This window comes from Miscanthus floridulus, chromosome 8 (assembly GCF_019320115.1).
Source record: "Miscanthus floridulus cultivar M001 chromosome 8, ASM1932011v1, whole genome shotgun sequence".
Classification (NCBI taxonomy): domain Eukaryota; kingdom Viridiplantae; phylum Streptophyta; class Magnoliopsida; order Poales; family Poaceae; genus Miscanthus; species Miscanthus floridulus.
Genome location: NC_089587.1, coordinates 35797503 through 35813776, shown reverse-complemented (window position 1 = coordinate 35813776; position 16274 = coordinate 35797503). Strand labels below are relative to the sequence as shown.

Here is a 16274-nt window from a genome sequence, read left to right as displayed (position 1 = left end):
TCCACAAATGTCAAATATTTTTAGAAGATCCAGAAATGAATGAATGAGCTACTGCTCGCATCAAAGAAATCTTGCGGTCTTACTTCTGTAGGCAAGCATCGGACCTCTGACACTGATTGTTAGGGCATGAATGTATAATTGTATATACACAGGTAATATTTATTTATATGTATACCTCATCTGGAATAATATAGGAATTCAAGGAACTACATGCATTTTACTACTACACTGCTACTGTTGGACGGCATCAATCTAGCAATGACTAGATACAACAGAAAGAATAGCCAAAAGTGTTTAAGGATGAGACCCTGTCATTGTACGGCCATAACTTCATCTTTGGAGACAAGCAAGAAATAATCAAGAAAAATTCTCCTGAATTTAAATGTCACTGCAATTGCCGTTGTCTGGAAATCTGCCGAAGCCCTGCTTCCAGGTCTTCCAACGTGATCGTGATCATAGTATCAGTGTCGTCGCAGTTGAAATCAAGCCGTGAATCCAGGTTCTCACGGGCATTGATGAGCAGTGTGTCTACAAGGCCTCCATTCATCTGTTTCCGCCGCTCTTCGGTGGTCTCTCTGGCAATCAGCTCTCCAATGACTTCAATGCTGCAGCTTGGGTGCAGCTTAAACCCATAAAGCAAGCTACTCTCACTTGGGCTCTTCATCTTCATATGTAGGATCTCTGCTAGTTCTGTCGTGCTGAAATCGTCAAAATAGAAGAATTTTGTGACCCGCCTACAGAAGCCATCATTGGAAGCGATGACTCGCTTCATTGGCTCACAGTACCCAGCAAATATGACAACTATCTTGCCACTGTCCATTACAGACATTATCTCCTCCAAGGCTTCTAAACCATAATCCTTGTCGTCAGATTTTTGCATTGGTATCAACCTGTACGCTTCATCCATGAAGAGAATACCTCCCTCTGTGTCTTGTATCTGTTGAACCATGATCGTGGTAACAAAGTATTATGTAAGGTAGAACATGTAATAGAAATAAGTTCAGAATTTGTTTCGCAATTTCTCTGAAATTGAAAATTGTGCAGCTGACAAAGCCTTTCTGACAAAAAATAGAGGATAAAATACCTTCCTCCTAGTCTTTGGTCCAGTATGCCCCACGAATTCTCCAACAAGATCAGTTCGCTGAACTTCAGTTACTTTGTCAGTAGGGAGAATTCCAACCATGTGAAGGAGCTTTCCAAGAATTCGAGCAACCATAGTTTTGCCTGCAATAGAGGATGGATAATATAAACAGAATATTGATGTTTTCAGTAACTATCTACCCGAAACTTGTGCATTTTACTGCACTGTACATGTAAGTGCAAAATGTATAAGAAGCAGGCAAATTTACAAAGAATGTAGCCTTTTAAGGACATGTTTAGCCAAACTTCCAGGTAACTACTCTTAGTTCATGATCAGAGCAAAAGCTCCCAACAAGATGTTTAGTATCGCATAGCTGATTGTAACTGTACCATACAAACCCAATGCAATGATGCGCAACACTATGAAACCACCTTAAGGATAACCCATGGCAAAGCATTTGATCATAGAACTGAACAGAACTGTGGTAACACAAAAAAGGTTGCTTCTTTCGAAATTTTACCAGTTCCCGGATTGCCAAGAAATGCCATATGGGGAGCTCTCCTTCTAGCAATCCCTAAGCCCATAGCCCGTCGCTTCTCATCAAAAAGCATTCCCTTTGCCCATCGGCGCAATTGCATTTTTAGCTCCTGCAATCCAACAATTTGTGATATTGCCTCTTCAAACTCTGACATTGCTTTCCCTTCGAGGCATGACATGAGAGCTTTCTTTTTTCTTTGCTCTTCCATATGATGAGTGAGGAGTTTCAGAAGCTTCTCACTACCAGCTCCTCCTGGAATATGATTTAAGGGCATTTTGCCTTCCTGGTGGATAGATGTTATAACAAACCTTACCACATTGTAAATTATAATATGATTTTAAACAAGTAATTGAAAACCATTACTGTGAATCAAGTAGTACATCATCTTTCGCAAAGCAATCCGCGTTGTAGCTTAGTAACACGCTAACCGTGCTGCAGTCTCCAGCTTGAAGTGCATGCCAGACAGCTAAATGCAATGGTGTCATGCCGTTCTGCACCACCATGGGTTGAACGTAATAAAATTTGTGCATGCAATACGAGAACCTCAAAGGAAATGAAAAGAAACAGGTAGATCATACATTGGCTTTGGTTTCTATGCGTGCACCATGTTCAAGGAGTAGATTTGTTGATCCGCAAGAACTGTTCTTCACTGCCATATGCAGAGGAGTCTCTCCATACTGTCAAAAAATGAGATAATTGGTTTATGTATTAAGCTCGATGCATGAAAGAAGTGTGGCAGAGTACCCAATCAGATGCAAAAGAAATGTGGCAACTTAATTACCATGTTCTTTGCCTCCAAATCAACTGTTTCTGTACCTTGCTGGTTAAGCAAGAACTTGACTATTTCTGTATTATTGTAGCCAGCAGCAACATGAAGTGGCGTTTGACACATCTGCAAATTACTATATTTTCAGAGAGGCAGATCGCACAATGTTTAATTTGTTTCCGCCTTGTAAATGACTAGTGTAAGCTGTGTCAGGAAGGCAATTGAAGCCTCAGCCAATAAAGTCAGGTTAGTGCATTACAGCAGTATAGGATATAGGATAATCAGGTCACAAAACAGAAAGGTCTAAACTCTAGATTAGCAAATGCAAGGCGATAAGAAGGGACACGAAAGCGAGCCCGCCTAATGGAAATGGCCGCAGAGATTTTTTAAAGGAGACCAAAAGCAAATCGTAACTACATCAGACCTAACAAATTAATCTTGCCTGCAAAGAACCAAACACGCAAGATAAAAACAAATCTCGAGAGCAAGTGTTTGACATTCCGAAATCCGGGGAATTTTTAAACAGGACAGAAGAAATAAAAGAACACAATAAAATTATCAATCATTAGTATATCATCTTCTTGGCCCAGAAAGCATCGAAACGGCAGCGACAGAAGGAACCAGACGAGAAACGCATAGGCTACACAATGGAGCAAATGAGCAATTAAAGTCGCAATCAAGACGGAACGCAAGCTAAACGCGCACTAAAGAAGAACGGGAACGAGGAGCAAACGCCGCCCCACCGCCCAAGAAATCTGTTCCAAGAAAAGGAACTATAGAAAGCACAATACCAAAGGGCAAATTAGCCAACGCCGCCTCACCGCCCGGGACAAATTCAAGAACCGGCTCAAGAAAGTCAAGCTACGTTTACACGACTCCGAGCAAACTCACGTTTCTCCACATTAAAGAAAAAGAAATCAGTTCCTAATGAATCTAATACGCTCACCCCTCACAGCAAGCATCAAGAACCGTGAAACCGACCAAAGATCGTATATTTCTTTAAGCGAGAAAAGAAGCACGGATGCTGCACGCACCACGGGATTCTTGTCGTTGAGGAGGGCGGGGTTCTCCCGCAGCTTCCTCTGGACGCCGGCGAGGTCGCCGGCGCGCGCAAGACCGTGGATGGTCTCGGCTTTGACCGGCCGAGGCCTCGGCCAACCGTTCTGGCTCCCCGGCATCTCCTCCCTCCCCCTCCTGTGAACCTCCACCACCGTGTGTGCGCCCGCGCGAGCGCTCTCCGTGTGAGTGAGTGTGAGGAGGAGGTGCCGTCGAGGAGGAGGAAGAAAAGGAGGCGACGGCGAGGCCGTCAAGAGGACGAGGCGACGGGACCAGTGCTTTCGCTGTAATTGGCCTTTTAAAAATAGTCGCGTTTCTCGCATTAATTTTTGTTTTTTTATTTTTATTACTTTTTTCTTGTTTTATTTTTGGCATGTATCCCGGATTCACTCTGCTAGTGGGCTGAAACCCAACCACGTAACCACACCAATCCATACAATATTCAACAAAAAATAAACCCACCCCAATCCTATCCGTCGTCTACAGAAACCAACCCACCCCCACGTACATGCATGTGATCAGTGCATATTGGATCACTTTGGGAGGAACAAACCTTCCATGTGGCAATATATAATCTGTCCTCTACCAGTGAGTTCACACATTCAATAAAGTGACATGATCTCGATCTATTCAACAAGTTAACAGCATGTTCATACAAGTAGCACCATGTTCCACACTATGAAAAGCAGCACCATGGTCACAGAAATAATACAGACAAATTCAGCTCACGGTATTTTCAGAACTGCAACAGGATGCAATTTTCTGAAAACAGATAACAGGAAACAACCATGTCTTCATATCAAAACGCTGACTGGTCACAAAGAGAAGACATGTTCACACTAGAAATAACTTCTTCCTCGACTTCTTCTCAATCTGCCATATCAACTTCAAAGCACTGCAGCAAGAAATGCAACAGCTCACTATATTCACAAAGGTTTGAACAGCAGCAGTGCAGGTCAAGAAACAAGCAATGGGGATCAATATATTCAACAGTCAACCAGAAATTTACTACTGCCAGAAATTAGCTATATATACTTCTAAATTTGATTTACTAGCTAAGATCACTCAATCAATATGCTGGAAATCACTAATTGGCTAATACACAACAGCATATGCTGCAATTGAGCAATTTCAGAGCGTAGACTCAAGCAATATGCTGGAATCACTAATCGGCTAATACTCCGTAGTATGCACAGCAGATGCACCAGCAAGCTGCAGACATATAAATCACCCAAAAAAACAATTTCAGAGTGTATGTGGAGTAATAGCCGAAGTAAATTATCTCCTCAGTACATACAAAAATTTTGAAAACTTCCTTGTGGCAATGCCGAGAACTAAATAAAGGGCACTATAACACAACAACTCAGCAAGCTTGCGTATCAATTTCCAGTTGCTTATTAGAAAAGTAAAAATGAACGAAAAAAAAGAGGACAGGAAAAAGGTACTGATCCTCCTAAAACATGTCAATGTAAGAACTTGTAAGTCTACTGCATAGAACAACATCCTTTCCTACTTGCAGAGAACAGCATCTCTAGCTGTGATAGCTAAAAGTACTGATAGACAGACCAAAGTACAGATAAGGAAGGTCTATCAAAAGTTAAAATACAAAGCAACTGCAGCATAGATACCTGAAATTTCCTAAGGCAATTTTAGAGTTGTACTGTAGCTTCCAGCATTATACAGCCTGTTCGTTTCGGCTGGATTGGCTTAGACTGACTCCAACGAGGGAACCTATACCCAAAATGCGTCACTCACAGTGCCTTTGCCTACCCAAAACACCGTCCAACGGAGGACCCAAACCCACGACGCATTTTGGCTATCAGCTGAATCGCTACGCAAAAAAGCATCCCCTCTCTCTTGCCTATGCAAATCGCCGCCACTGCCAAGGTCGAGGAGGAAAGGAGGAAGCATAGGAGGAAGGAAGGAGCCCCTCCGCCGCCGCCCGGCACTTGCACGGGCACTGGCCGGCGCCACCGCAACCACAGCAGGCGGCCCTGCAGAGCCCCACGCGGCTTGCTCGAGGGCGCGCCCCGCCGGCCCGCTGCTCCGAAAGCCGCCATTACCGCCGAGCGCAAGGAAGAGGAAGAGCCCCGCAACCGGCGCCCCTTGCAGATCCGGCGTCGAACTGGGCCGGAGCCGCCGCCGCCGCCATGGGTGTCGCCCAGCGCCCGCCCAGGCGCGGCCCGCCCGAGCGCCACGCGGATCCGGCCCTGGGACCACTGGATCCGGATGCCGGGGCAGGGAGGCCGCCCCGGTCCGCCGCAGCCGTCGGCGGCGGTGCACAGCGGCCTTGCCGCGCCCGAGTACGCCGCGCGCGAGCCCATCCGCGTCCGTGCCCCTACACCGCGGCAAAGGACGCGGATCTTGGCCGGAGCCGCAGCGGGTGGTGGCCGGAGCCAAGGGAGATGGACAACGACGGAGATGGCTGGAGCTCCCTCGCTGACGGAGATGGCTGCGGCGCGGCCGAGTGCAGACTCCCACAGTAGCTGTTGGAGAGGACGAGTTTACGGGTGCGTGACCCTTTCCTGTAGGAGACCCAGAAGCTGAAATAGGCGTCGTATTTAGGTCTCCCTTGTTGGAGACAGTCTTATAAGCCATGAGTTGAAAGTACTGTTGGCTGGTTTGGTGTAAGAGGAAAACATTGTTGGCTGACTGATAAGCCAAGCCAGATACAGGCAGTTACAGGCTGCCGAACATGCTGATAGATAGTTGGATCAATTTTAGAGTTGCACAGTTTCAGATTAAAGCAGATTTGAGCAACTAATTACGACAGGAACTTATAAGGTTGACATAGATATATCAAATCAAACACATGGATCCAACTAAGCTGCAGTACATAGGCCAGACCAAACCACTAATCAAACCACTAAGAATGCAGTACATAAACAGGGCTGCAGCCAAGTGTTCTAGAAACAAAAATTCTCCATGCCGAAAACAGGGAGGCATGTATAAAATTTCAGAAGAGAACTTTTTACCATTCTTGGCTACAGATTTGTGCCAACACTTTTGAGGTTAAGGCCCCACCGGCTCAGCTGGTTCCACCTATTCAAGAGGCCTTTAGTAAAAACAGAACAGACCTATATGGTACAAATAAATACAAAAAAAGTGGACCAATGTTGTACCTGATAATCCATACCCACGATGTGAATACAGAAGGCACTAAGACAATAGTCCCTACATACACTAGCAGTAAAAAAAAACAAAGAAGAGATTCAAAAAGGATATTAACAACTCAGTCCTGAAATACTTCAGGAACTGTGCCGTGGAAACACAGAGATGAGGAGATATGTCAGTCTACAGAAACAGTAATGTGGCCAAAGGTGGCTTAAAAGCCAAAATATAAATAATTGCCAATTTGGACGGGAAAGAAAGCTAATCATTGGAACTAATCATACTTAATCTACATGGACAGGAATAACAACTTATCAGTTGCTCCAACTAGGATCAAGGAAAACGGGGTGAATTCAGAAAAACTAAAATATTGAACTATGTGGCCACTTATTGAAGCTTACTTATGTCATATCCATAAACTATCATCTGAACAATATTAGGCTGGGCATGGCAATGTCAATTTCACAACAAGTTCACCAAATCACCAATTTTCAGGACACTGCTAATGCAAAAGTATATGTAAACAATCAAAATAATTAGTTCTAGAGAAGCTAAACATAAATGCCTTGAGAAGACATCAATGTCAATCTCCAACATATATGCATGCCAGTTTAGGATGATTAAGATTTAAGAAAATCATTTAATACTACTCCCTCCAGTCCAGGTCAAAGTAGACCAGAGATCGAGGGTGTGCTCACCAAAGACGGTGTTGATGGGGATCATGGTGACCAGATAATTGGTTGCATCTCCAATGAGCGAAATCCATCTCGGCAATGGTTGCATCTCCAATAGGCGGGCTTGGGTAGTAGCTGTGAATCCACCTCGCTCCTCCTCACGGGATCCATAAGGCGTTCTTGGAGAGGCACCTGCGGACATCGCACGATAGAGGTGACCAGGGATCCATGATTTCGTTTCTTTTGAAAGCAAGATTCAGAAAAACAGAAGAGGAAGGAAAGGGAGAAGGAGGCGGAGAGAAAGCACGCACATCTTGGAGAGCGGCGAGCTAGGGTTCCTGTCGGTGCCGGCGCAGACCAGTCTGATGGCGGCGGGCGCAGGCGAGAGTGAGATCCAGGGGGTGGAAAGACTCCTCTCCTACGCCGACGAATTCGTGGGCGTCCTCCGCGCCAGCACCGACCGCGACGGCATCGCGCAGCCTGTCGATCCGAGTCTGACGACCTCGAGCTGCACCCTACGGTGATGTGCTTTTGAGGAGATAAAGCCGGTACTTGCAGCGGCGTTGGCGTGGCGGCGGCCGTGCGGTGACGAGGTGGAGTCGTGGAGTCCGAGCGTCGGAGCGTATAGGCAGCCTGGGCTGTAACTCGTTTGCACCCATGGGTTGGGAACGTTTGGAACTTGTAAACTCCGAACCAAACCATGCCTCCTAGAAATTCTGTCACATCAAATATTTGATACATACATAGAGTAGTAAGTATAGATTAATTATAAAACTAATTACATAACTTACGACTAATTTACGAGACGAATCTTTTAAACTTAATTAGTTCATAATTTGACAACGTGGTACTATAGTAAACATGTGTTGATGACAGATTAATTAGACTTAAAAAAATCGTCTCGCGAATTAGCCTCCATCTATGTAATTGATTTTATAATTAATCTATATTTAATATTACTTATTAGTATCTAAACATTTGATGTAACATGAATTTTAGGAGCGATTGAAGAACCAAACACCCCCTAATCCATTAGGCCCGTATCCCCAATTCTATCCAGCCCAAGACGCACGTGAAAACTATTGCTCCCAATCCAGAGCCATCCGATGCACAATGCAAACCATTAAAGCCATTCCAGCCCAATCCATTAGCAGAATGATCCCGGATTGTCTTGTTTCATTTGTTGTGCGAGAAAACTATTTTCTTGTTTTTCCTCTTTTTCACATGCAAAAGTTGCTTGCTCTTGTATCTTGTATGTAGTTTGGCTGTTCTCTATTTTACCAGAAAAATTCAAGAAGGCGAAACCAGTAAATAAATATTGCAGCCGTCCTTTGGCAAAGAAAAAGAGAACCATGAGTTTTTACTAGGATAGCTTTTGAGAAATCTAGAGTTTACCTAGAGTAAACTTTTACAAAGCTTATATAATTACTATGTTGATTCGCCCAACTAACCATTAGCTGAAAGAAATCAGCTAATAGCTAATTGTTAGCTTGGTGGTAGATAAGATATTAGCTGGCATATCAGCTAAGGATTATAAAAAAACTAAGGATCTAAACAGGTTTTCGACTAATTTTAATAGCTAACTATAAGCTATTGAGATCAAACAGGAGCTACAACTATCCCGGTATCCTTCGTGATTCGTATTGTGATTAGACATTTTGGGTTACGTGAAAACAACATGATTTTAGTGGACAAAAGAGGTAATGATCCAAGGGATGACAATTTGATTCATCAACTTGAGTCCCAATTCTCAACACTATATAAGGCCAAATTCAGTGAGGTTTCATCTAGGTTTTATTTGTATTTAATATTATGACACATTAACAGATTTGATGGCTTAGCAGGTTAACTATGAAGTAAGATAGAGAGAGTTTTATAAAACTTTGTGGATAAAACTTGTTGTCATAGTTACCAACACAAAAGTTAATGTGATAATCTTGGTAACAACGTCATAAAACTCACTACTCAGACTACCCTAAAGACCAACATCTTCTGTATGAGCTCGATAGTTTACTCCAATACAGCTACATATATATATAACAACCCCCCCCCCCCCCCCCCCCACCAAGAGCACAACATTGTTTATGGAGGAATCAAGTGTTTGAAACTATATTTGATTTTCTATAGGGTAGCCGTCCCCACCCAACAAAGATTCCAAGTGGTGCATATATATCGTGGCATTGCTCTCTCATTTTTCCAAATTTGCTTAATCCCTGCTTGTCTGCTGTTCCTATTTCGGTCAGGGAAGCCAAGAATAAGCTGCCAAGGAACTTTGACTCACGAGGACCTTTACCACCTACCGTACGGCGAGGCGTGCGTGAGTGACAGGATGAGGTGGTGTTTAAATTCAAAGGTAAAGTTTAAGATGTCATATCACGCCGGGATATTAAATAGGAGTGTTTCGATAATAATAAAATAAATTATAAAAATATTTAATAATTCATGAGACGAATTTATTAAACCTATACTTAAAAATTTATCTGACAAATTAATTATAATCTATATAATTTGTTATTTTTTTAATCTACGTTTGATACTCCAGACGTCCAAATATCAACATAAGGACTAAACTTTAATGGAACGCTGTCGGTGGGCGGGCGTGGGTCTGCACGTGGGGAGCCGCGTCGCACTCGCACAGCTGTCTCTGCATGCGCGGCTGGGTGGACGGACGCGGCGCGGCTGCTCGATCGCTGCCAGGTGCCAGGAGTGCCCGCTCTGGCCGTGCCGCGCCGCAGGTCCAGGTCCAGGTCCAGCAGCTCACCGGAATCCAAAAGCCAGTGGGCACTGCCCAGTGCGGCAGCGGCAGTGCTCACGGAGTGAGTGTGTTAAGCGCAGAATGAGTGCAGTCTCGACGTAAAACTATCATATACAGTTTTTATAGCTTTCATATACAACAGTTTTTTTTCGTACAGATTTGTATTCCGTACTCCTTTTGGTCCTCTTTCTTTCCGGCTTTTTCAGGTTCCTTTTTGTTGGATTCAAGAATTTTATTGGACTTGGTCTAATTTATCAATTAAAATCAAATAAACCTTAAATGTGCAATAGAGTCTTAGTCTCACGTGAGAATTGGACTCAAGGTTGGCTCAGTTTAAATAGGTGTTTATTTACGCCGAGCCTGGTTGAGTTGGGCTTTCACGACATGGTACAGAGTAGGTTGATTATAGGTGGATTGATTGTAGTTAATGGTCAAATTTGTAATGGTCACGATTATGGCTGCGGTTATTATCAGCTCATATAGTTATGGCTCCACTAAACAGTAACCGATGGTTATGGATGTAGTTACTAGAAACTCCTATGTTTGTAGCAGTGGTTAGTAGTGATTGATGAGCGCTTCATGACATTCTGGTTCGTCCTCTGCGCTTCACCTTCTACCTCCCGTGTCTATAAGGAGTGCTTGTCTTCAGCCTCGCATATGAGCAACATACATCTAGCGCCAGTGGTGGAGCTTGAAGAGGATTTGAGGGGCTAATAGTATTCAAGTTATTAATATTGTGCGAATTTTTATAACTTTCTATTGACTAAATATAGACATCATTAAGAAAAATGCAATCATCAGGGGGGCATGGCCCACTTTGGCTTCCACATAGCTCCGCCACTATCTAGCGCACCATTGTTTTTCTATTGCTGTTGCTTTCTAGTTTTCTCATCACAAGCGTTGGGAGAGCAGGCTTACAAAACTTATGGTGCTTAGGAAAATTAACTAATGAGATTAGGAACCTAATAAAAATTACATGACTTCTGTGACTTATAGTGCTTTGTTATGTTTTTTGAGAAAATAAATTGGTTTTTATTATTTTTAGAAAATACAAAAACAATATTTTAAAGCAGCTATTATCCTGTATTTGATAGTTCAGTGATCAAACATCACTAGTTAACTTCAAAAAAAACACCACTAATTTAAAAAAGAGCGGAAATGCTAAACTCAGGGCGTCCGACGCTCCGAACATGTCCTTTTTAGGCTTGCGCAGCCCAATACATAGCTCCTCTCAACTTTCCCATAAAAATTGTCGATTCCCCATACATCCCGTCACGACCTTCTTTCACCACATGCATGCGTCTTCCGCGGGCGACTCCACATGCCGCCCGCTCATCGCTCACCTTCCTAGCGCGACGCTCGACGCGGGTAGCGCAATCACCCCGCGCTGTCACCTCCACCGCGGGGGACCGCACCTGCCTGCCCTATCGTCGAGAGCCGCGTTGCAGCTCATCGGTGGCCGCACAACCGCTCGCTCGCTGGCACCCCCCTCCCTCGCGCCACTCTGTGACATCAAGCTCCGTGTCGATGAACCTCTATTCATCTAAGCAGCAAGTAGATGCTACGCGAAAAGCGCATGTTGCAAGAATATATTTCAAGTGTTTTAGATGTTGCAAGTGTTGTATATCGATGTTGCAAAGTATATTAGGATGTTGCACATGTTTGTAATGGTTATACACGTACGTCTCAAATGTATGTTCCAAATGTTTCATCTGTTCTAGACTATGTTGCAAGTGTTTTCTCTCGATTTTGCAAAAGTAGATCTAGATGTTGTATATACATACATGATGCAAGCATATGTTTTCAAGTGTTTTAGGTGTTTCCATACGTATATTGTAACTGTTTTATCTGGATGCTGCATATATTTTGCAATGGTTTTTCAAGTGTTTTCAGGCGTTTTCGCAAGTGTTTTTGACGATTGTTTCAAATGTTTCATCTGTCTTCTTTTGTATGTTGTAGCTGTTACATCTGGATGATTCAAAAGTAGATCGAGTGTTGCACATGAGATGCACGTGCAGTGACGAAGCCAGAAAAAAATTTAGTAGGGGCTGAACAAAAGAATAGAGGCTTTTTTTATCTTCTCCTAACCTTAGCTTCCCCTACCTAATACATATATGCATAAAATTTTAAGAGAAGGCATAGGGGGGCTCCATGTGCCCAGAATCGATAGGGTGGGCTAGAGCCTAGAGCCCTCAAGCCCCACCGCTGGCTTCGTCACTGTGCACGTGGGAAGCGACCGGCGGTGTGAGCGACGTTCGAAACAACACTGGCCTACTGCTAGGGGCTCGCTCGCTGTGCGGGCACCATCCGTCGCTCCGGTCGATATTAGGACGCTAGCATTAAAAGAGTTGCATTGTAAAAACAAAGACAAAATGGACTTCTTGCTAACTTTTTTGACGATGGCCATATTAGCACATTTTTTTTGGAGCAATTGCATATCTGCCCTCCTTTTGACCTCTTACTGTATGCTTGCTCCTCTTTTTCTGAGTTTGCAGGTTTGCCCCCATTTTTTGAGTTTGAATGGTTGCATTGCCCCTGTTCTGTTAACCAGGACTAACGGTGTGTGCATGAGTACATAAATACATATTTGCACTTGGTATAAAAAGCACTTCAATCCATTAGTAAGCATCATCTATTTTGCATTAGATAGTAAGCAATAGACTAGAGGTCCATATCATATTTAAGCACCATATACTCTGAATGGTTGACTTGCCCAAATCACATCTAAAATTGTTTACATGTCCAGATCACATCAGACCAAAATAATGGCACTATATGCCTAAATGACATGTCAGATCACATATCAAGACCAAAATAGCGGCATTATATGCCAATATGACATGTCTAGATCACATCTTAAGATCAAAATAATGGCACTAATTGCCAAGATGTCATGTCCAGGTGACAAGTCATTACATATCCAGTCAAATGATCATGTTTAAGCATTGAAGAAAGCAGCAAGCCTTAAAACACCTCTTCCTCTTCCTCTGCCTGTCCTAGTTGGTGGTGTTTCTTCTACCATCTGACTTTCAGTAGCACTTCAAAAAGAGAGAAAAATTGCACCAGTAGTGAGAGAACTATAAATTGAATGTTTGCACTGCCAAAAATATTACAAACTGAATAAATACAGATCAGCACCTTGTTTGTGATGCATGTGCAGTCCTAGTTGTACCCCTGCGCCTTGTTTGTGATGCACGTGCAGTCCTCGGCTTATCACTTCCTTCCCCAAATGCATTCTCAGTAGATAAAAGCCTCTTTTCTCTCTAGCAGTTAGACCTCCTTAACACTTTTTGGCTGTATGGCCTAGCTCATGACATTCAGGACACCTCCTCCTATTGTTAGCACCAGGCTCATCTGATGCTTTGATCCTAGATTTCCTTGGCCTTCCAGGCTTTCTCCTCAACTTTGGCTTCTTGATTTTGTATCCTAGATTCACACGTGGCCAGAAAATGTTTGGAAGTCATTGGATTAAACACACCTAAATATGTCTTCATAAACTTGTCAACAGAGAAGTATTCATCGACAAAGTCCTCCATTTGTACCTCTCTAGTAAATTTTGCAATAAATGCTAAAGCATGTCTACAAGGCTTTCCACTCACTTGACATGCCCTACAGCTGCATGTCTTCAGCACCAAGTTCACTGCATACCTAAAAGATGCTCCTGATTTAGTAGGTGTAGTTACTTCAGCAGTGTCATTTGCACATTTTAGAACTTCACAGTCCTTGATAGCTTTGCTTTGAGCAGTAAGAACCTTGGTAACAGCTAGGATAATTATGCCCTTCATCGATATAGCTATCTTTTTTCTCAATTCAAACTTGGTTATTATCATTTGCCTTATCTTGTCATGCATCTCAACAATCTGCAGGTCCTTGACATTCTTCACCCAATTGTTGAAAGATTCCGAGAGGTTATTGTTGATGTATCTACCTTGGAATGATCAGAAAATTTACTTCTACTCCACAAGTAGGGATGATTCAAATTTAAGTATGCTATTGCTTCAGGGCACTTCTCCTGTATCCTGCCCATGTGATAATTGAACTTCTCAATGGTGCAAGCCTTGGCGGCCGGCCACATGTTATAATTAAATAAATCACCATAATAATGCTTCTTGAAATTTTTCCACAAATGCCTCATACATTCTCTATGTTCCACTCCTGGATATACATCTTTTACAGCTACACCAAGTCCTTTACCTGCATCTGTGCTGATAACCAAACCAGTAGGCATGCCAATAGCAAGCTTCAAATTCTGTAAAAACCATGTCCAGCTTTCCGTTGACTCAGTTTCAATAACACCATAAGCAACTGGAAATAGCCCATTATGCCCATCTAATGCAACAGCAGCCGCCAACTGACCTCTGGACCTTCCTGTTAGGTGGGTGGCATCAATGGAAATGTATGGTCTGCATCTTTGGAGAAACCCATCAATGCATGGTTTAAGAGCAACAAAAAAATCTCATGAAACACACATCCACTTGATGTATTTCAGTATCAATCTCAACAATGCTTCCAGGGACTGATTTCAATAGTTCAGCCCTATAAGTGGGCAGCAAGTCATAACTATCATCCCACTTTCCAAATATTATATCAAGAGCCTTCTCTTTGCCCCTAAAAACTCTATCATAAGGAATTTCCATTTTGTACTTCTTATTCAACTTTTTTTGTAAATCCATTGGTCCCATTGTTGGGTCATCCGTCAACCAGTCAACCACCCTTTCAGCTACCCAATTACTTGTGGCCATTGTGTCACCACAGGTGTTGACTGAACCACACTTGTGAATTGGCCCATTCATCTTAACCTGCACAAAAAGACATGGATTGTTTTATTCACTACTGGACATTTATGCCTAGAAAAGAAAAATATATATAATCCACTTGAGCCGCTAGCACCTTGCATCCAGGGGATTTCTTGCTGGTAGATGCAAAAAAAATCCACTTGCAGCCCTTATGCGCTCTCAAGCACTTGGCTCGAAATCGCTTCTTGTCTTTCTTCACAGTACGGAAAGCATAATCATTCAAGATTGCATGCTGGGTTAACGCTGATTTGCACTGATTCACATCAGGAAATACCACACCTATATCGACACATGGAGCATCAACATCAAAAGAGAAGACATGAATATCATCTTCGTCATCCTCTTCAACTATTTCATCATCAGGCAACTCAAGATCAGAGAAATTAGAGTCAAAAGATGCAGCCAAGCCACTGTCATAGCTACTGTCACTAAGTGCAACAAGTGATTCAGTGTCAGAGTATTTTCCCTCCTCATCAACTCCAACTGCCTCTTCATCGACATGTGTGTCTTTCCTATTGGGCTTCTTCCCTTTCATGGGTGAGAACTGCAGTGTACCGCCAAACTCATTGATCTGCGCATCAATGTGCATTGTTCCGTTCTCTTGGTAATTTCCAAACCATTCTAAAAGCTCGTCATCAGTTCTAATCTCAATAGAAGCATCCTCTAACGAACGCCTACACATCACATCGTATGATTATAGTAAGCTGAAAACCCTAAATCTCCAAAGAAAGCGAAATTGCACAGCCAGGTAACTGCAGAGGCTGAAGAGCTTACACAATCTCTCGAGGAAGCAATTCCACCATCGCTGGAGTAGACCGCCGCCCGCCCGTCTGCTTCATTCCCCGCGCCGCCCGTTCGCCCGTGCCGGCAGTCCGCCCGCGACGCCCCCGCCGGCAGCCCTGCTCGCCCTTGCGCGGGCCGGCCGCACGCGCAGGCCCTCGCGCCGCCGGCCCAGGTCATCCGCCCGCGCGGTCGCCCTGCTCTTCCGCCCGCACGAAGGATGCGTCCGTGTGGCTTTTGTGCGGCTGGTACGGTGGATAAACGAAGAGATGGGAAGAGATAAGGAAGGGATATTAGAGTAATATTAGCCCACAACTGGTCCGTGTGACGAGCGGGGCAAACGGAAGGCTGCATGTAATAGAAGGAGGGCAAATCTGTAAGCTAAGCGCGTGTTTAGTTCCCTGAATTTGGGAATTTAGGCCACTGTAGCACTTTCGTTTTTATTTGTCAAATAGTGTTCAATCATAGACTAATTAGGCTCAAAACGTTCGTCTCGCAATTTTCAACCAAACCGTGTAATTAGTTTTTTTTTTCGTCTACATTTAATGCTTCATGTATGTATCGCAAGATTCGATGTGATGGCTACTGTAATATTTTTTGAGAATTTAAGATGAAAACTAAACACACGCTAAAGAAAAGAGAGGCAACCGTGCAGTTGAAGGTGAAAACGAGGCCACCAACACAATTTCCCCTTTTTTTTTTATACCTTGCCGGGAG

At 43.5% G+C, this 16274-nt stretch overlaps 1 protein-coding gene and 1 pseudogene across 2 annotated transcripts; both read right to left on the bottom strand.

Annotated features, from left to right (window-relative positions):
• Positions 1–93: 93 nt before the first annotated feature.
• On the bottom strand, positions 94–7859 carry LOC136476170 (uncharacterized). 2 transcript variants are annotated; one of them, XM_066473900.1, is made up of 11 exons: positions 7538–7859; positions 7251–7418; positions 6564–6624; positions 6417–6483; positions 3420–4336; positions 2401–2511; positions 2198–2296; positions 2000–2110; positions 1602–1902; positions 1085–1224; positions 95–937 (listed from the first exon to the last, which is right to left on the bottom strand). In XM_066473900.1, the coding sequence occupies exons 5-11, from the start codon at positions 3762–3764 to the stop codon at positions 386–388; spliced, it is 1659 nt and encodes a 552-aa protein (XP_066329997.1). In that variant the 5' UTR covers positions 3765–4336; positions 6417–6483; positions 6564–6624; positions 7251–7418; positions 7538–7859; the 3' UTR covers positions 95–385. The 2 variants fall into 2 exon arrangements, with proteins under 2 accessions (XP_066329998.1, XP_066329997.1); XM_066473901.1 differs by lacking the exon at positions 3420–4336 and having other exon boundaries at positions 94–937.
• Positions 7860–13021: 5162 nt separating this feature from the next.
• On the bottom strand, positions 13022–15737 carry LOC136468864 (uncharacterized; annotated as a pseudogene).
• Between the last annotated feature and the right edge of the window lie 537 nt (positions 15738–16274).